Source organism: Epargyreus clarus, unplaced genomic scaffold, assembly GCF_041222505.1.
Source record: "Epargyreus clarus isolate Ecla_fem2 unplaced genomic scaffold, WU_Ecla_fem_2.2 ptg000021l, whole genome shotgun sequence".
NCBI classification, from domain to species: Eukaryota; Metazoa; Arthropoda; class Insecta; order Lepidoptera; family Hesperiidae; genus Epargyreus; species Epargyreus clarus.
The window spans coordinates 7,462,159-7,486,202 of NW_027332228.1; the positions used below are offsets into that span (position 1 = coordinate 7,462,159).

Genomic DNA, 24,044 nt, shown 5'->3' on the forward strand with positions numbered 1-24,044 from the left:
TTTAAAAGTCGTTGAACACGGCCGAATACTAGTTGAATGATCGAAAACTAGTATTAATAAAACAATGACTAGGTATATTAGTATACTGCGCGATAATGTTATTAATTAATTTACTGACAACACCAAACAGTAAAGTTAAATAGCTAAAGTCATCAAAGCGTTCTATTTGTGTAACAGCTACCATGAATAACATTGTTTATGAATGGACGTCAACCGTCAATCCATCCCAACTATATAATTAATTACACCATTATTAAACTGTTACTGATAATATTAACCACTACACTATTATCTCTGAAATGAATTTATTACTTTTATGACTCTAGGTTCTATTTTTAGATGAAAATAATTAAGGTGATGACCGATTGTCACCACGTCAAACGAAATTACTTTATTATTAGCATCTAAGCCTGTCATTCTTTTATAAGCTTTTCACATAGATAAGTAAAGATTACTCACTCCTAACAAGAAAATGTACCCAGTTTTGAGAATTGAAATAGTTGCATAAAAAAAATTTGCCACGTCTCCTGCACGGCTAAAATGTCCCTAAAATATTTGAAATAATTATTTATTTATTATGTAAATTACGCAGTATTAGATATTTATTTGTAAATTTTCTCTAAAAATGTTTTTATTTGTCAAGAATTCAACAAAAGAACTTAGTAATAAGCCGTTTGTGGCTTCATTCAAGTTCAAGGCGGCGAAGTATCTTTACTAATCTATGGCTTTTCATTAACTTGTTGGTATAGTGGGAATAAGTCAAGTCCACTCTATGTTTAACTGACTTCCCAAAGAAGAGAGGTTATCTAATCGACGCATCTATGTATATACATATATGTTTATGTATGTATTATGTAAGTCCAGGGATATTATCAACTTCACTGAACAAAACGCAAACGCAAAAAAAAACACATTTTTAACGTCGACGACGATGAAATAATGTAATTATTGAGCTGATTAGATGATGGACCCGCATGCCGGGTATATTAACTCAACTAAACAAGATATCCTTATCGTGTTAAGCTTGTTAGTTTCATCTCGATTCATTCGTTTTAGTACATGAGTGGAATAAATCCCTGTTCTAACATTTTAACTACCAATATTTGTATTAAATCTCACTTACATCGATTACAAAACATTTTGTATTCTATTAAAATTCAATTATTCCAGTCTTATAAATTTATATAAATGGTAATATTGGCGTGCACAACCATCCTCTCACCCCAAAAGCATATACCGTCTCCGTTCCTTCGTCGGTAAAAATGTACATTATGTATCTACAATTTTCTTTTTGCATCCCAGATAGAATTCATTTTATTCCAAATCAATATTTTAAACTAATGGGCGGATAGTTCGATACACGAGAATCTTTACCTGTTGATTAGACGGTTACAAAACTATAATAATAGGATAATAACAAAAGTGTTCCGTAGTTTTTCCTTTTGGCCAAATCATTAGATAGAAACTGCACGTATCGTGATAAAAACGATATGATATTTTTTTCTTTGTACCGAATTTATTATTTCATAACTTTGAATAAAACATGTTTTATTTTTATTTCAAAACATGTTTTTATTACTGTTGTTGTTTTTTTCCACACTATCAATAAATTTCTTTAAAAAGTCATTTTGTACATTCATCGACCCATTAGAGTCCCACTTCTGAGACTTCACTTCGAATGAGAGGGGCTAGACCATTGTCCTCCGGGCATTTTGCATATTAGCCTGAAGCAACCATTGTATAATATTCCCGTACATAATCTCACCAATTGAATGAGAATATCTCTCTATGTGATTTCTATCACGGAAAGGCTTACCGTACTGCAATGGGCTGAAAGGCTTACCGTACCACCGTACACAAATAATCCATTTCGGATTAATAGGAAAGCAATTTAGCACTGCGTAGCTCTGAAGCTAAAACTATAAGCTAATATTAGACGCGATTTACATTAATACCTTTAGATTAAAAGTCATTCTTAAATATAATAGAAAATAATGATATACAAGCATGAATATGAATTTTCTACATTTAAGTATGATCTTGTTACAAAAGAATAGTGCTAGCTTGTACAAAGCAGAATTAGATTAGAAAAAGTTAAATACATATTTAAAGTATTATAAGTAAGAGTCGTAAAGAAATATGGACTATTACATTGAACCCCATCGCTAAATATTATATGTGAACATACATATTCCAGGACATTTCCACATGATCTTAAATGTTTAAAAAGAACAATGAAAAGTTTACAGAAAAACAGAGTCAGGTCAAAGTGAAAATATTTAAAATATAATAGTATCACATAGTGACTTTCGAAAACCTTATTGTTGACTAGTTTTTGCCCGCGGCTTCGCCCGCGTTTATAAGAAAATAATATGACATACTAACATACATAAAACTGAAAATTCGTACCTTCATTGGAATGACCGTGGCGCCATCTAGCGAAAATTGGTCGTACCAAATCTGAAACCGTCGTGGGCTCATGGACAACAACTTTGCTAAAAATCATCACTTGATCAAATGCAAATTTTACGATTCAATCCCTATTAATATCGATAGAAATAATCGATGTTTTTGGTCCAAAAGATCGATTCTCCGATTAATCGATCTTAGATCGCCATCCCTAGTTCCCGTGGGGTTTCCGGGATAAAAACTATCCTATGTCCTTTCTCGGGTCTCAGACTATATTTGTACAAAATTTCATTAAAATCGGTTCAGTGGTTTAGGCGTGAAGAAAAGACAACCAGACAGACAGACCGAGTTACTTTCGGATTTATAATATTAGTAAGGATTAGTAAGGATTATTCAAAGAGCGTTCTTTGTTTTCTTAATTCACAAACTCCTTAAATAGAAGAATAGTTAAGTAACATGAAAAATATACAAAATAGTTTGTTAAAATTACGTCATGTTCTATAATACAATACACGATTTCATTAACTTGTCTGGCCATCACGCATGGTAGTGATTTGCCGCTCAATAAAGCCAATGCCACAGCCGGGCTGCCATTTTGTGACTATTTCGCTTATGGATGTGTATATGTTGGTATCAGTTTGTGCTAAGCCATTTGCTACGCAATGTGTATTGTAAAGCATCACTTATGAACATGAATACTAGATAGCTCGTATCATCCTCGTCATCAACCTACCAGTGCCTTAGAGTTGAGCACGGGTATTTCCTCTCAAAAGTAAGGATTGGGCGATGCTAGCCAATTGCGGATTTGTAAACTTCATGTAGCTCTAAAAACTTTTTAAGGATATCTAAGGCATGTTTCCCGCGATATTTTCCTCCGACATTTAATCAAGTGATTTAATACCTATACTTTATAATACATAAATCATTACCTCAAGAAATCGATAAAGTTAAATATAAGTTTCAATTTTTTTACACAAAGTAAATTGAATTCCTACAAATATATTTTTTTTTAATCAGGCCAATGGTAAAAAAGACAACCGAACATAGAATCTCTTGTTTTACGAATTCGGTTAAAAAGCAATCAGATTCAACAGTCACGAAACGTTGTTCTGCGATATAAAAATATACGGTAAAAAATAGAAGTGTAGCGTCACACAACTTACAAAAAAGTCATTCACAAAAACCCTACACTCATTGTAGGTTATATTTTATTTAAATAATTTACTTTTCCGAGACGTTCCATCTTAGTCCTCAGGGGTAGCGGCGCATCTGTGGCCGACCTTAGGTAGGAATATCTAATCCTATCTGGGGTTGATTATAGATGTCCATGGGCGGCAGTAGCCACTTACCATCAGGTGGACTGCATGCTCGTCTGCTACTCCTATATTATAAAAAAAAACTGAATCAGTAGCATTGTAGATATGATTATTTAACTGAATCATTGTAATCGCAAATCTTATATCTTATTCGGTTGTGATACTTAAATAAAATTGCCATAATCTGTTTTACGAAAGAGAAACGAAAGCACCATAGCATAATACCGCCACCTAAATATATTTGAGAGTTTTGGAACACAACTTCTTCATTACTTAAGAGGAAAACTAAATATTCCCTGCTTATTATTCCCCCCTCGCTCGTTATACACATAAAGAAAATTTGCGTTATTCATAAGATAAAAGCGATCGACCTAATTCCACCCTTAGTAGGTAGGATTGCATCTGAAAGAATAAAAAAAGTTTGGAAAATCCAAAAGTGCACGACTCATAATGCTCATTTAATTATGAAATATAAAAAAAAAAAAACTTAAGTCGTTCAAAATGAATTGCCGAAAAAACAGCTGTAGTAGGAAGAAGGTACTGCACAAGCGCCCCTGGTGGAATAAATGTACATAATATCTATAGATATACAGTCTTGTAGTTTTCGTTTTTTATTAATTGCAATTAAACGACACTGAATTAATTAATCATTCGCATTCAGTGACCTACAATCGTCGATTAGAGTAAAAAAAAAAAATTAACTCAAATGATGGATTTTTTCACAAGTTACAGTGTTTTCAGGTTTCACACATGACGGACAGGAAATTTTTTTGACCTATTTTGGTGTTTTTTTTTCCAATTCTATTGCAGTAAATCAATTTTTAAAAAGTATGGAATTAATCTCCATTAAATTATCTCGACAATAGTATGCAAAATATCTTGATTCCGTGAACTATCAAGGCTATAATAATAAAAATAGCCGCCAAAATGAAGCGAAAAAAATTTTTCGATCGTAAAGCACTCTCTGACGCTTCGCATCATGAGTCGTGCAATTCTTACCATAGATTAGTAAAGATACTTCGCCGCCTTGAAATTGAATGAAGCCACAAACGGATTATTAGTAAGTTCTTTTTTTGAAATCTTGACAAATAAAAACATTTTTAGAGAAAATTTACGTATAAATAACTAATTTACGTAATAATTACGTAATTTACGTAATAAATAAATAATTATTTCAAATATTTTAGGGACATTTTAGCACGGAGACGTGGTAAAACTTTTTTACGCAACTATTTCAATTCTCAAAACTGGGTACATTTTCTTGTTAGGAGTGAGTAATCTTTACTAATCTATGATTCTTACTATATAATCTGCCACTTTACTTTCATTAGCGTTTTTATAAAAGCTTTGTTTGTTTTTAGAAAATAGATGCGTATTTTTAGTATCGCAACAAACAGCTATTTCATAATAATTTTATTATTCACATACTATAAGATGCTCTCATGTAATAATGTTGGTTTCCCGAAGCACAGGGAGTTAATTTCCTTTTTCCACTGTCTATTATTTGGAATTCTTTTAGATAAGAACGTACATTACAGTAGTTAATTTATTGTAAGTTGAACAGTAAACAGTTGATTAAACGCATTAACTTCTAAATTTGAGATATCTGATATAGTTCTTCAATAAATTATTATGATTAACTTGAGCCCCATAATTCACACTACATACAAATATAGTAACGATACACAGACTAACATTTTACATTTTTTTTATAATATAAGAGTAGCAGACGAGCATGCATTCCACCTGATGGTAAGTGGCTACTGCCGCCCATGGACATCTGTAATCAACCCAGATAGGATTAGATATTCCTACCTGAGGTCGGCCACAGATGCGCCGCTGCCCCTGAGGACTAAGCTGGAACGCCTCGGAAAAGTCTGTCTCCCTTACCACACTCTTCAAACCGGAACACACCAGCGCCTAACACTGCTGTTATTAGGCAGAAATAGGTGTGGCTGTGGTGCCGCCGGTGTCGAACCACAAAGGGTTCTACCACCTTCTAAACTTTACATAGTGTATTGTAGTGTTAAAAATTATTCCCGATTACTCATTTAATGTGTACACATTCTTCAAACCAGTGTGAACCGGGACAGGTTCCCGGCACGCTGCCAAATCATACGTTCGTAGCTCATTACCAGAAATCATGAGTTTTGTCCCCGTGACTCTTAACTACGTAAACAAATATTACAGTCCTTTATGTTTTTCAAAACACCTTGTGAATGGCTTTGAGATTATAACTAGGGTGTGAATTTAAATAAACCAAACTGAATGTTTTGCTTAGTTATTCCACGGTTTTAAAGAAGAATGTTACATTTAACATGTGACATTCTTCATTCATTCATATTTGTGACATTACACAAAAATCCACTAACTATCGACTACAATCTGTAGCTATCAAAGCCCTTCGGTCTTGTGTTATATTTATTAGTATCATGCAAATGTAAGTTAGTATTAAGATAAATGTATTAATGGAACTAAACCTGAAATTGGAACTCTTTGGAAATTTTTAGCATTCTAAAATTTTATCACATACGTATGTATAAAACATCTTGTTCATATAAAAATGAAATCGGATAGAACTGCACGACAGGATCCACCAATTCGCACTAAACCAGCGATGTACGATAAGGCATAAACGCCTCTTACTTGAAAAGGAGACCCGTGTCCAGCAATGGGACAGTATTGAGTTGACGACAACGATAGAACTGCATTAGAAACAGTATTCTAAAACTACATCTAAGCACACCTTATAGGTACATTGAAGTAAGTACTAGTTTTCTTTTTCAAGTAGAGATAATTTATTTCAAAGGATAAAGCTATAAAGGAAGTATTAAATAAATGAAGTAGATGCAAAACTCATGTTCTTCCTGAATAAACGTATCGCTGAACCCTCCCGATTGAATGCAGTTAGTTATTGATTTTGTATACGCGACCTTGGGCAGGAGTGCCGCTTTTACTAGGGTTATTCATTATTATTGGTTAGAAGGGGAACCGCGTAGGCTACCGTCTGTATTAACTAATAATTAATCTATCTAATGATCTGCTTGCCAATTTGACAGTTTTAGTAGGCAATTGTCAAATTTCGATCTTTAGTAGGGTAGTTATTTTAAAAATAATAACAGGTGTAAAAGGTTTTCATCATAAAATCTAAGGGACATGTAATTGATATTATTCGTTATTGTAGTATAGAAGTTATAAAAATGTTTTGAAAGGTTTGAAGTCGATGGTTCACGGCGGCTGTGAATTTTCACCTCTAAATTTTCGAAATTTTATGCCTATAGACAGATTAGTAAAGATACTTCGCCGCCTTGAAATTGAATGAAGCCACAAATGGCTTATTAGTAAGTTCTTTTTTTTAATTCTTAACAAGTAAAAACATTTTTAGAGAAAATTTACGAATAAATAAATAATACTGCGTAATTTACATAATAAATAAATAATTATTTCAAATATTTTAGGGACATTTTAGCACGGAGACATGGCAAAACTTTTTTATGCCACTATTTCAATTCTCAAAACTGCGTACATTTTCTTGTTAGGAGTGAGTAATCTTTACTAATCTATGCCTATTGATCTATTATTTATTATGTAAAGAATAATATCGTGAGGAAAACTATATCTCAGAGAGTTAAAAATAAGCAAGATCTCGAAGGTGTTTAAGGTCTATCAATTAGTCCTTGGTTAGATGTACCCACCTGGACCTTCCTCACTCTGAGAGAAGACCTGTGCCCAGCAAAGTGACATAATTAGGTTGATAATTAACCAGTGAGTAATACTTTCACTGATCTCGTGACTTAATGGGCACCCATCCAGATCGCCTACAGCGTTATTTATGAGTTAATATATCACCGATAGTCATGAGTTTAGATTCACGTGAGCGTCACCAACATGTTTAAATTAAAATTTAACAAAAATAATATGTTGTGTTCAACATCAGTCCTATTGCGTCATTAAATATGGCCTGAGGCCGAAAGGAACGGTTATAACAGGGTATTTTTGTATACATGAGTGTTTCGTCCTAAACATACTACAAGTATGTATTTAACACTACCTACAGTAGGTAATAGTAACGTGTGAAAGAAAATGTACACTGCTGACCAATCCTGATTATCTCCTCAATTCATAATCCGCAATCTGAGAACAATTTCAAGTACCTATTTGTATTTATATCAAAGATGATTTATTATTAGTTGTGGTACGGAAGGTCACATAACTGATTTATTAATCTAAAAATCTGATAGATTCGATTTTCCGGTATTCGATAATCAGTAATTCTTATCTAATTATTGTTCATTAGAGGTATAAACATCAACATAATTCTTCAGTCTCATCAGTCATCATTCATCAGTCTTAAAATTTACGAAAATATTACAAAAACACATCACAAACTCAAATTCGTATAATTAATCCAATCAATCCCTTGATATTAAAAAAACATGTACTTGTTCATAACGTACACAAATTAATGATTTAAATTAAATTTTATAACGTAAATTAAACATTAATTTTCTCTTTGAACGTACAACTTCATGAAAACCAACAAACGATGTTAATTTACGCTCCAATGAGCCGCGCTTTATTGGCGATTACTATTCGCCGCAACTCGAAGGCTATAAAACTGTCATAAAGCCACCTCTTAACCCCCGTCGCTTAGGAGTAAAACATTACCGTGTTAATACTCGACGGACCACTCCTGTTAAATTGGCCCTTAACATTCCTTCTGCATTAACGATATTTCTATTACGAGTAAATACGCGCGCTGGACTATTCGAATTCCATATCAGCAAATCATTTCGACGTGTTATTCTTTCTCTTTTGTTATTTCTTTTAAAAGTTGCTGAGTAACGGAAAAATATTAAATATGTGTGGGTAGGGCTATAGAAATGTGTGTAGAGAAATGTCACGACCAAATCAATGTGTACAGTTTGTCCGGGAGCTCGCGAGGCTTTGGATTTTTCTATTTTTAAACGGAGGTAAACATATCATCTTTGTTTTGTCACGAGATTTAAGCCCTACACAACTCCAATGGTAGGTTTATATTTTGCTATTTTTATATCAAAGCCAGTGATACCCTGGTAGTTCTGGTTAAAAATCGGCCACTCAATCGGGGATTCCGAGGCTCAAATCCCAGGCACGTACCTGTGTTTTTTAAGTTTGTATTAGGAATGAGAAGCTTTCTGAATTCACAGTCTCACACTAGGATTCTGTGCCCAGCACTGAGATAGTAATGGTACAGTCCGCGTAAAACTGCTAGTCCGCTCTGAATATAGAAATTAATCGTGTCGCCATACCAAATTGTATGACTACACCTGCTCGCTATTCAGAGCAGACTAGCAGTTTGGCGCGGACTACACGTTGTTAACACAATTTTATCGAGCAAACTCGATCGATATTTATCGTTTCGTTTATAACAATTTACTCACTACAATAAATGTAATAAAAGCAAAGAGGAAGATGTGTGCCCTGGGACTAGTAAACTAGCAATTTATTACATGATGCGATCCCCTGAGTATCTATCGAGTACTCGATAATAACATTTACCAAATATAATTATTTTATGGTAAGAATTGACTCTGTATTATTTCTATATTCATTCTATGATAGAAGTACCTTCAACACTTAATGTAATAAATCAAATCAAAGTGGTCGTCCTATGCCGCGGCATGATTTCGCCGCATGGCGCAGGGTTTTCGGGCCTCGAGGGATCCCTCCTTACCCGGGCAATCTCCTCAGTGGGTTCACTGCCCACCGGTGTTGTAAACTGCCGTGATGCAGCGTTCGGTCCTCTAACACTTAATGTAAAATAAAGTTTTGGTTATAGCTTTTAAAGGTACACACGTCTATTTTTAGTATGAAGAAGTTTTTGCGCTTCGTTGTAAAACCCATGATTCCGTGGATTCTGCCTGACTTACATATGAGGTCTGAGATCTTCAGGAATGGCAACACATCTACAATAGACTTCATTTAGAAGCCCTGTTCTATACGGCGACGCTTACAACTATTGTGTGTGGGCGGCAGTGAATACGGACCATCAGGTGCACTGCAAGATCGTTCGCTACTTCAATATCTTGAAATGTTTAATAATCAGTTAAAAATATGCTAATTGACTTTATAGTATGCGTTTTAAAATTACCAGGATACTGAAATATAGTATTTCTCCAAGTATGCGCGATATGATTACGCCAAGTTTTATTGTATTCGCTTGATATTAAAACTTTAATGCATATGAGTTTCATAGTTTACGGTAGCGTAACGATAGATAATATATAATTAAGGTGTTTTAGTGTAAAATTCAATACATATTTTCATTAATAATTACAATTTCATTACAACAACAGCAGCTACATTTTCATTTGCAATTATAATTGTAATAGACATCATTATAGAACGGTAATAGACATAATTATAGAACGTGTTTGACACATTTGGTATGTTTCACGCCCTGCATTGTTAGTATTTTTAATAGATAATCAATATGGTTTAATTTTGTTGCGCTGGCATTAAAGTAATGTATGCTATAATATTATTTGTAATTGATAAGAATACTGTTTTCAATAAATTTACTTTGATAGCGTAAATTTGTTTTGTCTTATAATTAAATTGATTTTATGTCACTAACATACTTGTCATTTTAATATAAGGCATACCTATTACCTATTAATCAATCTTAACCAATTTTTGCCGACTTCAGTTTGAAATTAGACAATTTACACAGCCGACAATTGACTAATTTCGAACTTCAATTGAGATCTTATATGTAGTCCTCAAACACAGGAAACATCTGTGAAACATGAAAAAGGGATTCAATTCAAGTGACTTAACATAAAGTAGAATGCATGACCGTTCATAGGTGAAGTGTACGTATCACATATATATTATACTTATGTGCTCTCCTTTGTCCCCAGTCACGGCGAAGACTTGATCGTGACGCCATTCGCCCAGGTCCTGGCGAGCCTGCGCAGTGTGCGCAACAACTTTTTATGTCTCACCAACGTACCAGCTTCCAAGTAAGTACAGTAAACTCGTTTATTATCATAGAAACAGCGATAGACATGTAAATATGCAGCGTCGAACGAAGTGTGTACTTCGACGGTTTTGTATGCAAAAAATAAACGCAAGAAAGAAATGTATAGTCAGTATAGTCCGCGTAAAATTGTTAGTCCGCTCTGAATATAGAAATGAACCGCGTCGCCATAGCAAATTCTGACTACGATGCGAGCAGGTTCGCAACAACTTCAGAGCGGACTAGCAGTTTGGCGTGCAATATACCTATGATTTATAGGAATTTGATATAATTCGATAATTCCAATTAAATGGACGACAACAACTCTAATAAATTTTAAACTTAAATTTAACAAATGTAAAATGCTTTGTTACTAGTTTGAGCTTTTTGCTTAGATTTTTTATTAGAAAAGGCTAAAGATAAAAATATAAGATTTACAATTAAATATCTTCTATATTTAATTGTAGAAAATGACATAAGCTGTGTGTGTGTACAGCTTAGCAACTGTGTAAGCAGCAAATATATAAAACATAAAGCTCCAAATAAACCTTATTACCTTACGGGCATCAAATTTAAATTGAAAATTACAGTTTAGCGATTTTAAATTGAAAATTTCAATTTAAAAAACTATTACTATTTTCTAATAACTACTTAGGTTACAAATGAAGCAAACTTTCTCTTCTAATTACACTACATAAAATCAAGGTTTCAAAAGTAGTAAATCGTGATTGCGTCATATAATTCCGATGTACGTTGATTTACGAAAAGGTTGCTCGTGACGTCATCCTCCAAATTAAATCCGTGAATTAAAACCTGTAGTTATATACAAAGTGGAATATTTTAAAACGCACATATTTTTGCGACTTTACTTGAAACCCGTGAAAGCTCTTGAAGCGCGATCACAACCTGAAATCTTCAACGTTTCCTTCAAGCGTACGTATTTCACTTGAAAAATATTTCATTTCTTTTCATCTTGCAGTCCTTTATTTTATTTGATGTTGTCTTCGTCATGTTTCTCGTCATATCGATTTTAATACATCCTTTAGAAATACCGATATTCAATTTATTCGTCCTTTCAAATACAATACCAAAATGTTTTTTTTTTTTCAAAAAAGAACATGTCTGTAAATTCGTCTTAACTAAATAAATTACTGTCGTAGTTTCAAATTTACAAACCTTACCTTTAACTTTATTCATGTTTTTTTCCATTAAGGCCAGGTAATTTACCCGAGTCCTTAACTCATAAAAATATATGATATTTATGAATAGCATAGATTAGTAAAGATACTTCGCCGCCTTGACATTGAATGAAGCCGCAAATGGCTTATTATAGTAAGTTCTTTTTTTGAATTCTCGACAAATAAAAACATTTTTACAGAAAATTTACGAATAAATAACTAATACTGCGTAATTTACATGATAATTAAATAATTTATAATAATAATTTCAAATATTTTAGGGACATTTTAACACGGAGACGTGGCCAAACTTTTTTACGCAACTATTTCAATTCTCAAAACTGGGTACATTTTCTTGTTACGAGTGAGTAATCTTTACTAATCTATGATGAATAGTAATAAAATAGTAAAAAATATTTATAACAATTATTTTCAGAAATATGAATTCATATCACGTTTTGATAACTTTATTGTTGCTGAATTATTTTATTGACACTAATGTAATATACAAAAGTATACACTTAAACATGTATAGAAAATCACATAACTACGGAGGATCTCAGTTAATTTTAATATAACTCGTACGTGTACATTCAAAATATTTATAAACCGTCCTACGTAAAAACATTGGGTTAATGAGAAATGTTTTTAGGCTCGTCCCCACAAGATATTTCGGGACAGTCAAATATTTACTCGGAGGCAACCTTATACGAGCCCAAAGCTAATAGGCTGCTTCCAGTAATCCCGCATGAGAACTGACCGAACTAATGAAAATCGCAATCTCTTCGGCACATTAAGAACAAAACAAACATGTCTTAATTAAAACCTGCCTACTCGATTCGGATCGCTGTGCTTGTACGCCGTGCATATTGATCTTCTCAACTTAAGAAATAATTGTTTCTTTGTTTACGCCTCGTCTCATCTGTTATGCTGTTGCTTTTGATGTTAATTAAAAATAAATAATGGGCATACCACTGAATTGTTAAAATTCTTAATTCTTGCACCAACTTTAAGAAAAGCGTTGATATTTCTAGAAATTAAATTTTTGAAAAGTTGTTTTTTTGCTATTTTTTATTTAATTTATGGGTAAAATAAGCTTACTTTGCTTATATAAGTAAGAATTTAAAAGATGAAGCGAGGCTACATTAGATCCCACATTACACAATTTCTAACACGTCAAATCATTATCTAAATAGTTTAATACTTAATTAATTATCACGTGTCTCCCACAAGGACAATTATTTTGAATTTATTATTATTTATAATAATACTTGAATGTAATTTACTCTATTAAAATTTGTCAATATTGTATGTATCATGAATATCATCCCCTATTTTTCAGACTTATGAGAACCCTTTCAAAATGAAGGAGACTAAAATATGAAAGTAATTTTAATCACCAATCTTGAATCTGGTTTTTCTCTCTTTTCCCTAAAAATAGAAAATTTTCATACTACGTAATACTCAGTAATTTGTTAGAGAAAATTCAGTCAAATTAAAAATTTATTTTTATCTCCTGAACATAGTAGAAAATGTTCATAAACGTAATACACCGTAATTTGTTAGAGAAACTAAGTAAGTTCTAAGAAAAGGCAATGCATATATTAATTTTGTGAAAGTTTATGAGCTAGAATCCCCTTCCAACTAATTAAAAAACTGTTCCGCGTAAGTTATATTAAGTCTTAACTTGTTTACAAGTGATAGAATGAAGTTTTTATATAGATTTCAAGCAAGTATTTCTTTAACATTTTCGCTTCTGTATCAATTTAAATCCAATAATATTCATAGCGTACTTACATGCTCTATGAATCATATAATATTGTGATATAACGCATCATTATATCATTTTCTCGATCCCGGCCGCATTTTCCAGTAATATTCTTTTCAAGTACTCGTACATCGTCGTATGAGAAAGCATAACTCGTTTAGAGCAAATATCTCCTCTCATGAGAAAACTTAGGTAGGTATTTGTTTTAACCTGTTCGCACAAGTTACATAATCCGATATCCTAACTATATTATCTTGATCGGATATAAACTACTTATCACTCGAAGTGTATAACAACTTTAACAAACATTAAAGCCTTTATTTAAACCCTTTAAACATTAGTTGCGGTCCAATATTCTCTATTTAAGTTAGAGTGTATCGTAAACTTTGTTATTATTTGATTGTGAGAATAAATATATAAAATGTACTAAAATGGAAAAATGGGTGTGTACTTATGTACCGTATGTAAGAACTTGTACTTATTGGCATATTTAATAAAAATATGAAAAGACTGCAGGTGTCAATATATACACGCGCCAGAATTTAAACAAAAATGTATACAAGATACAAAAAAAGGACAAAATAATACGACATGACACGAAATGTAACGAAACGTATATCTAAAAAATAAAATTATTTATTTGCCAGTTGTATAAAAAACACTCACAATGTTTCCCAAATACCCCAAAGAAAGTACAAATTCAAAAATGTCGAAAAGCTTTAAATTATAAGTTTCATTGCACTGGCAACAGTATTTTCTAGGTTACATGTCTAAGTACGTAGCCAAACAAACTTATTTACCTAAGGTTCACTCTAGCCGACTATACTTGGACTATACTAAAAATAAAACATTTTTTTTATAATATAAGAGTAGCAGACGAGCATGCAGTCCACCTGAATGTAAGTGGCTACTGATACCCATGGACATCTGTAATCCACCCCAGATAGGATAAGATATTCCCACCTGAGGTCGGCCACAGATGCGCCGCTACCCCTGAGGACTACGCTGGAACGCCTCGGAAAATTGTCTCCCTTACCACACCCTTCAAACCGGAACATAGCAGCGCCTAACACTGCTGTTATTAGGTAGAAATAACTTTAATTTAGCCGTAGACATAAAATGTATGTAATACAGTTCAGTTTGTCATATATTCACCTAGTTATTCCTATGTTTTAATAAAATCCCATTCCCTATTATTTCAGATCGCGGAGGTCGTCAGGCGTGGCCACCGCAGTTACCCCACAACCAAAGAACTTCAATCCTGGAGGTAATTATTAATAAACTTTGCGTTGTATTTAATTATATGCGTCGTCACACTATAACATCTCATAACAACTCTCTTATTGTGACAAGTAAAATTAGGTAAATGATAACATAATTATAAAAATAAAAAGACACCAACATTTATTCACCAACATTCATTGAATGTTACATTTTTTAAATCTACTATCAAACCGGAATATTTATGTGACGCAAACTCTATTTCAATAATGGTAACGTCCACTTATACGCCGAAACTTAAACGCCCTATTAAGATCCACAGTTACTTACTTTTGCTCTTAGATCCCCCAGGGGGTTCATCCACGGTCCAAGGGTAATCTATATTTGAATCCAGTTGCGTGGCGTGTATTTTAGCCGCCTGGGGTGCAGGTTTTACATATTAACCGCCCGTTGCGTGGGCAGAAAAATTAAACAAAATCGAATTCCTGGAAGAAATAATTACTTGACGAACAATTTATGTCATTTACTAATCGATCAATTAATACTGATACTGTTATGCATATACTTTAAGCGTTGATTATAATTATGATTTGTGATATTTTACCACCTCAAAACGTATTCGGAGCGAGAGTCCTTCCTTTTGCCACCAAAAGAATACAGTACATGAATTTAAACTTACGTTTCCTTTTCTGGGAAATTCAATTCGATGGTCATCTAAATTTAGCTTCTCTCATGCAAAAATAAATCTTGGGTTTAATTGTTTCTGGGGTTTTACATAACCAAAACATTAATTACATGTTTCCTTCCCAAGTACGGAAAATCCTTAGTATAAAGACAAGAAATATCAATATCGTCGTTGCACCAGACTTAATTAATTATTAATTGTTCTCATATGAAGCTATCGTTAATATAAGGTAAACTAAAACCGGTATAAAACCAGCGGTGTGACGAGGATTGGAGGATTGGAATTTGGCTTCCCACTCTGGAGTTCTTGCCTTCAAAATTGTGAATTGTGGGTGGGTGTGGGTCTAGCTTAATCTACGTAGCCAGTAAACTGATTGATTTCATACAATTTTTAGGGTTCCGTACGCAAAGTATACAAACGGAACCCTATTACTAAGCCTACGCTGTCTGACCGTCTCACATGGCTCTATATCTGGTACAGTAATGGATAAACGCTTAAAATATTTACAGAATATGTACAGTTATGCCCGTGATAACAACAAATAGTAAAAATAAAAAAATATTCAAAATAAATGGTGGTCGCCATGCAAGAAACCGCTAATTATCGGCGTTTCTCACTTTATCTATTGAACCGTAATAGATAGACAGTTAAATGTTCACAATTAATTAACTTCTATGGCTGCTATGATAAAAACACTAAAAATAAACAAATAAAAATTTAGTGGCCCAGAACACTCCGTATGCAAGTTCAACTCGCACTTGGCAAGTTACTAAGAACAGTGTGGATACCCGGAATATGGGTTTCCAGTTTTCCACACAATATTTCGTTCGACCTGAACGCCGTCGATAAAGTTTATTGATAGCCAATAAAGTATGACAATTTTGTAATAAAATCCCGAATCATTCATGTCGCTATAAAATGGAACAGTTTATCATTCCACGCTTTTACCGGCATAACAACAATCATCGTAGAGGAATTCGCAATTCCCAACATCATAGATTGCACGTGTACGTTTATTGGGACAGAATTATCTGAAAAAGAAAATATCGAGAAAATAAAACCGGTTTATTTATACCTCTTTCAACCGTATTGCGAAAGAGATTTGTGTAATAAGAAATGGCGTAGAATCTTCAAAGATGGAAAGCTATTTTCTTCGACTTCAATTACAAAGCTTGCTACTTTAATCCCTATTAGCGATATTAGTTTTCCAACGAATACTTCAAAATTACCAGGAAATAAATATTGAGCGTGAAAACAAAATTATCGAAATCTCCGTTATCCGTTGACAATCAGTTGTTATTGTGATAAATGACTGTGAGGTTAGAATGTTTTGACGGCGTTCCTGCAATTGTGCCTATCAGTTGCATATTTGGCTGATTAATATTTTTTCCTGTTTATCGATACTAAATTCCCCGTACGCAGTGGCGAATTAAAAAAAATGTAAGGTCTAGGCTGTACAGTTTTTGCCGCCCCTGCTTCTACAATTGTCATGTCTTACTAGAGGTGAGGCGTATATACTGGAACAGGTTCAGGGCCTAGGTAGTTTCCCGGACTAGGTAGTTTCTGGACTAGGTAGTTTATCGGACTAGGTAGTATATTGGACTATGATACGGTTCCCGTTTAGTTTTTTTTGCTCACGCTCACGTCACGCCAGTTCATGACACGTTTAAGGCATGAACGAACTAGCTTCCAGCAAAAAAAATATATTCGGTCCCCAAATTTGCCGCCCCAAAAATCTGCCGCCCTATGCTGATGCCTACTCAGCCTGCTGGTAAATCCGCCACTGCCCGTACGTTGTCGTCTATATGATTTTTTTTTCAGATATCTTGACATCTGCAGACATCAGTTTATAACCGCGTATAAAGAGCTGTAACCCGATAACTATAAACCTGAGATTAATAAATCTGCGATTAGTCTTTATGTCATGTTTTTAAATATAAACATTACATTATTTTTATAGCAATACTAATTTATTGGTATGATTGGTGCAATAGTGATTAAGCTACGAAGATTACTTTTTCATACTTATGCATATGTTAACAAATTGTAGAGGTAACAAACGTTTTCTATGTATTTTTTTGGAAATGTGTGTTAGTTTATTTTACAGCTTCACTGTACTTAGTGGCGATTCTGGTTAGGGCTCGCTGGTCAGCCAAGTCACACTTACATTCTTACTGCTTCATCTTCTTCTTCTTACATCCTGGAGAAGCCAGACCCTACGTAAACCCGGAGTTATTTCTTTCCTTAAAATAAAAATCGGAGAGGACACCTCTTTTGAGCTACGAGCGTCAAGTAACGATCTATCTGACTATCTATGTGACTGGGATTGACTTCAGTTAGGATTCTTTTTTATTTGTAGTTGGTTTCAAATGTGCATGGATGTTAATGGCTATATCCACAGTAGGTGGCTTTTTTCTTCATTCATATCCAGTGGAAACATACTACATATATTTTATTACACCGATACAAAAAATATTATTAAGTTTAACAAAATAAATAAAATAGAAATAATCAAATCCAAAAGGTAAATAATTTTATGTCTTAAAGATAAATAATTTTACCTTTAAATTGTGTAGACAATTTTATTTGTTCATTGTTTTATACAGTTCGATAGGAAAATATATAAATCGTGACAGTACAATTGTCACATCCAATTACCAATCCTTGTGTGTCAGAACAATTGATATCAAATGTGTCCCCAACCTTGTTCATCAAAGATGTGTTCATTTATTTTGTATTGAAACTGGGGAATGTATAGTGTATTATTTATGTATTTAATTAATTTGTGTAATTGCGTGCCATTCATACAAATATTTGTAATTTTGAGTAAGCGCGGGGAATGTGACTGTATCAAATTTTCGATTTTAGTGAAAACGTATTTAACACTACTGGCTTTCTTCAAGAAAAGAAAAATGTAAGTAATCTTATATTTTAAAGTAATCTCATATATAATAATAATAATTGAATTGTTTATTTTAAGTAACAAAGACTTATTTTTTTAATTACAATTAAAATTTTAAGTTACATTACAATTTTATATGTAGAAAACTTCCATTGAGAAATAAATCTACAGTCTACTCTATTGCTTATCATCTTCAGGATGCTGTTGGTGCTATCCCGGACACGGTACATCAGGGAGCTGCATCTTTTTCTCATTAGGGTGTAAAAACAGTTTACATGAGCTTCTGCAAACATCCCTGATGCACTACAGTACCTTGGTAGTCCCATCAGCATTCTGAAACCATTATTATATTGAACTCTAAGAGCATTGTAAGTTTTTTGGGTGTAATTGGTCCAAATGCTGCTCGTATAAAAAGACGTGGAATAAGCGTATAATAACAATCTGTGGAATAAATATAATTTTGAAACTGAAATAGCTCGATTAGAGTTAAGCACCTACTTGTGACGTATGTGTGACGCCACGTTATAGGTACTTACGCACACAAATACAGCTTACTGTTCGGTCAGAGCCATTAATTGGGTAATTAATTAATTTTCGTGTTTTATTTGTTACATAATCACTCATAACGATTTTAATTATTTGAAGATACTAAAGTTAACAATGATTTAAAATTTGTTTACGTACCAATTGCCTTAATAATTCTCCACGAGTTGTATTCCCTCATTAAAAAATAGAGTAGCGGAAAAAACACTTTTTGCGACTTAAATACAAAATGTAAGAATTAATTCCATTTCATTTATGTAATTTTGGTCAAGGTATTCAAGGAAACTACTTATTTCCACTGGATTTTTTTATCTCATAGATAAATATTAACTATCATCCATTTTTATCCTCCATTCATATATCTAATTCTTTACACCATTGTATACTAATCCAAAGTACTTAGAAAACAGGAACCAATGTTAAAAAATCGGCTTTTCCGGTAAGTAATTTGGCTACGAGGTTCCGTAAAACGTCTATAAGGTTAATATCTGTCAAGAATCCTTTTTATAATCTTAAACGGTGATTGGATCCCAAACATTATGTCACAATAAATTACTCAATGATACCAATCTAATCAAATGTGATAAGACTTAGTCTAAAGGGGTTTACCATCTGACTCAATTATCAAATACTGAACATCATGAGAGGTTGAGTCACCTACTCATTTTACTATTTGTATATCAGGCGTGCTAGAATATTGGACGTCTAGATAATTTAGACCGTCTAACTAAGATCTTTTATACTTCAGTGATACGATATCTGCTATACTTCAGTCATACGACAGGTGGCAGAAACGGTTCGACCGGGAAGGTACCACCGCTATTACTTATTTCTAGCATGAAGCAGATTAGAACTGATAGAACAGATTAGACTGCTGGTGTTTCAAATAAAAAAGTACCATCTTAGTTCTATTTCAAAAAGACTGTCCCAAATTAATGTAGCATTTTTGTAAGAACCAAAATATTTTCAACAAATAACACCAAAAATGTTAAGTAAACCCGAATTAATCGTCGTCACCATTTTCATATCTTTAAGAATAACATTTATATTAATAACATGATTTTGAAGAGAATTAATCACGAACGCCTTTGAAACGTTGCGCGAAGTTTATCTGGAGTGTGACAGGTACTAATGAGCCACTGTGTTGGCTTCCCGGAGCGAATTCAATTCAGGACGCCGGGCGCCCGCCCGTTTCCCGGAAAATACCGAATGTAGGCCACGGGAACGCGTCACCGAACTGCACGCGATAGAACTGTACCCTTACCATGAGTTTTTACGTTTTGACAAATATGACTGTTTTGGAATTTGTTTACGTATTTGCCCACACAAATTCCAATCAGCGCCTCTAGCGGATTGTATCAGAACTATAGTGTCAGTAACGTTACATTAAATGTCTAAATTGAAAAATGGCGCTTTATGTTTTGTCTCTCTTTTTTGCGAACATATGAGACAGACAAAAAGACTTGAGCACTTACTTATTGTTACGTTTACTCAGTCTACTGAAGCAAACGGAACAGAATAATGGATTGAGTAAACGTAACGTAAAATTGTGAGATGTTTTAAAAACTCATGGTACGGCCTCATACTCATGGTAAGGCCCTGCTTCGCAAGAATGATCGCACAAGTCAATAATTCGCCAAGTACGAGTCGAGCTCGCACATGGAGGCTTTCGTACCACCAAATGTTATTATTTTTACTTATCTTTATTCCTTTTATTACTTTCAACAATACTTAGTTATATGAAACAACAATAGATGGCGTTGGGGCGATGATGAATTATACGTAAACAACGTATAATAAAATTAAAATAGCTATATTAAAATATGTTTTATTGTTCTGTTTATATTTATTATAATAGCAGTTATAGTAGTAAATGGATTGTAAAAAAATCAACCGTCTTCTAGTTCGGTTTAACAGGTAGATCGAAAAATGCCGAATAATACCAGTTTGTTGTGTGGAGACCCACCCCCTTTAATATTCAATTTTTTTTTGTTTCGAGATCATTTTAATTAATTAAATTAAAATACAGTTATGAGTTGTTATAGGTATATAACCACAGTACAGTTAGACACATTTAAATAGGAAATATTTTGGATAAAATTGTACCTTTAAAGTAAAGTGAATATTGAGTTGTGCGGTTTTTCTTGCAAAGCAGCGAGTTGTTTGAACGGTTTAAGTACCCTGATTGTGGTGATTAACGTAGGGAACAAAAGGGCTTTCATCTGATGTGACTTGCAAATGACACGTTACTCCGGTAGGCTTATATTGCTAATGTTCCAGCCTTGTTGCTCTTATAGTCAAATTTAATCGAAATTTATAAAGTTACGCCTGTTTATTTTTATTAGGCCGACATTATCAAATATCGATTTTTGGGTGGCGAAATATTGGACATTAATAATGGGTATTAGACGCTTTCTACACAAATTGCCTCACATTAGAATTCCCTGTGGTGAAAGTGTCATAAAAACATACAAAGACGAATTGACAAACACCCAAATCCAGGACGGTATAGTCACGACCCTACCACGCATATTTTCAAAAATAATACATATACATTCATAGTATGAATAATAGCACGGCTAAAAAATAAATAACACGACTCCTAAGTTGTTAGAAGAACACAAACTCTATCAATCACTAATTACACAATCAATATTTGAAACAAATAATTTGCTATAAATATGGGGCATCCCTTTTTATTACTGTAACAGACTTTATGTGCGTTACATATTGATTTCCGCTTAATCAAGCGCTCATTTAGTGATGTTATCTATACAGATTCGCAAACTTTGTGTTTGACAACGGAAACGTAATTAACACATGATAAATCCGATTATCACATATTACCTCATATTTAGATATTGGTATTTTCGAGAATCGATGATTACGCGATAAATAAGGAAAATATTGTAAGGAAAACGTAATACAATATTGTCTTCTGTATGATGTATACTGTCACCGCCTTTAGGGAACTACATGAGTATTTTTGACAATTTTCCAACTTAAAACTTGACAAAATAGACAATACCAGACTAAAGGGGGGGGGGGGGCGGAAGGGGCGTCCGCTCCGGGCCTGCGATCTCGGAGGGGCCTCAAACATAGTAGCTAATCCTTCCGAACTAAAAAGCAGTTGGTTAAAATTTTCATATAAATGCAATCTTTGTATGTGTGAAATCTTTGTATATCTGTAAAATATTTATACGTATTTGTTGGTTAAAAAATGTCTATCTAAAATCAGGGGCCTCTATTAATACAATGGGGGCTCCATTTAACGCACTCCGGGTCTCCGACGACGTTGGTCTGCCACTGAATTTAGACAATTGTAAATTGTGCTAATCAAAGCTATTATTAACAAGTATTATATTCCAATAATTACTCGAGAAGTTATGATATAAGATAACTAGTAGATAATCACTTCTTTCTTTTAGTAGCAAATATTGGCATTTACAGTAGCAAAGATAAGCGCAATACGTGATAAACACAGTGTAATCAATAAATACAATAGTTGATAAAGAAATTTTATGCTGTCTAGTTAATATTATCTAATTACTCTTGTTTATTAATAGTATATGTAACGACTAATTTAACCTGGTATAAATACATCGAGGTTGTAACGTGCTTCCACATATATTGTTCTTGGCTCGTGATTACGACAAACTTGATATAAAATATCGGCTAACAAAAACAAGTTTCTTTCATTAGGATTCCAGACTTAAAATTTCAATTGCGATCTCACCTCTGATATTTCTGAGTTAAGTACGTATTTATTTGATTAATTATATTTACGGTGAAGGAAAACTCCATAGGAAATTTACCTAAGAGATATTCATGATGTTCTCAAAGGTGTGTTAACTCTACCGGCTTGCACTCGACTCTGAGACAAACATCTAATATGCTATATTTAATGTCATTTTTAGAAATTTGATAAGTTTTTGACAATTCTTGATTGATTTTTTTTTTATATGACAACAAACAAATTAATGAGAACCTCTTTATGTTCTGAATAAGAGTAGGAATATGAATTCGTTCAGATTGTATTACAATTTTCATGCAACAAAGTTATACGTAAAACTTACTTCAGTATAGATTTGTATCTCACGTGTATGAATAGCTTCATTAACTTGGTAGATTATCTGAAAAATGGATAACACGACGCAATACATGAATACTACGCAATTGCTCGTTGAAGCCTTTTATTTATTTTGTTTATGACATGATTTACACAAAAAACGGATATCATTATTGTTTATTGGATAAAAGCAAAGATTTTAATTAGATACACTGGTTAATCATGTTTAGTTACAGCGTAATAAGTTAATAAGACTATCAACTCCGGCTTATTTTATTACGGCTTAATATTATCGATATTTTCAACCTGAATTTTCAACCACTTATTATAATAGGGAATACTCAGGCCCCTCAGTTCCCTCGTGGTGGTTCTCTGCTGATAAAGCAAAGGATCATTTATTTATAGTGTGTACATATATGGAGGGTATAGACAGCTTGTGTAAATCGTAGGCGATTTACTCAGTTGAGAAACGTCTCGCGCGCTAATGTTCTTACCTGACCTGGATATGTATCATGCAAATTAAATTTACTACTTCATAATGTACACATTTTGACGTCAACTATGAGGAAGAACCTATGAAATACCTGAATAATTACAAAATCGATACAAATTTAATGACTTGTACACAAGAAATGTAGCGTTAAGTAAATATACACAATATGACAATACGTGTAATCTTATCGTCATAGTAATAAATTCGTTACGTCACAGACAACCAGCCAATGTTCGTGCTAGACGGCGAAACGTATCAGTATTTACTTACTATAAGGTTAGAAGTCGCAGATTTATCTGTGAAAAGATTTACGAGTGCAATGTGACGCACGGAGTCACGGCTCGCGATCGTGCACCTTGGCAACAATAAATGTGTAATGGTAAGGTCGTCTGTTATCAAGACCTCGGTATGCATCTTTGACAGTACTATCGATAATTTTGAAGTACGTTCCTTGTTT

At 33.4% G+C, this 24,044-nt stretch overlaps 1 protein-coding gene across 15 annotated transcripts in view; it reads left to right on the forward strand.

The window, feature by feature from the left end:
- dnc (phosphodiesterase dunce) overlaps positions 1-24,044 on the forward strand; it is a 458,672-nt gene that overhangs the window by 405,807 nt on the left and 28,821 nt on the right. For all 15 annotated transcript variants that reach the window (XM_073084957.1, XM_073084966.1, XM_073084964.1 and 12 more), the window contains 2 exons: positions 10,631-10,732; positions 14,877-14,941. In XM_073084957.1, coding sequence (XP_072941058.1) covers positions 10,631-10,732; positions 14,877-14,941 — 167 coding nt within the window. The remainder of the gene's footprint in view (positions 1-10,630; positions 10,733-14,876; positions 14,942-24,044) is intronic.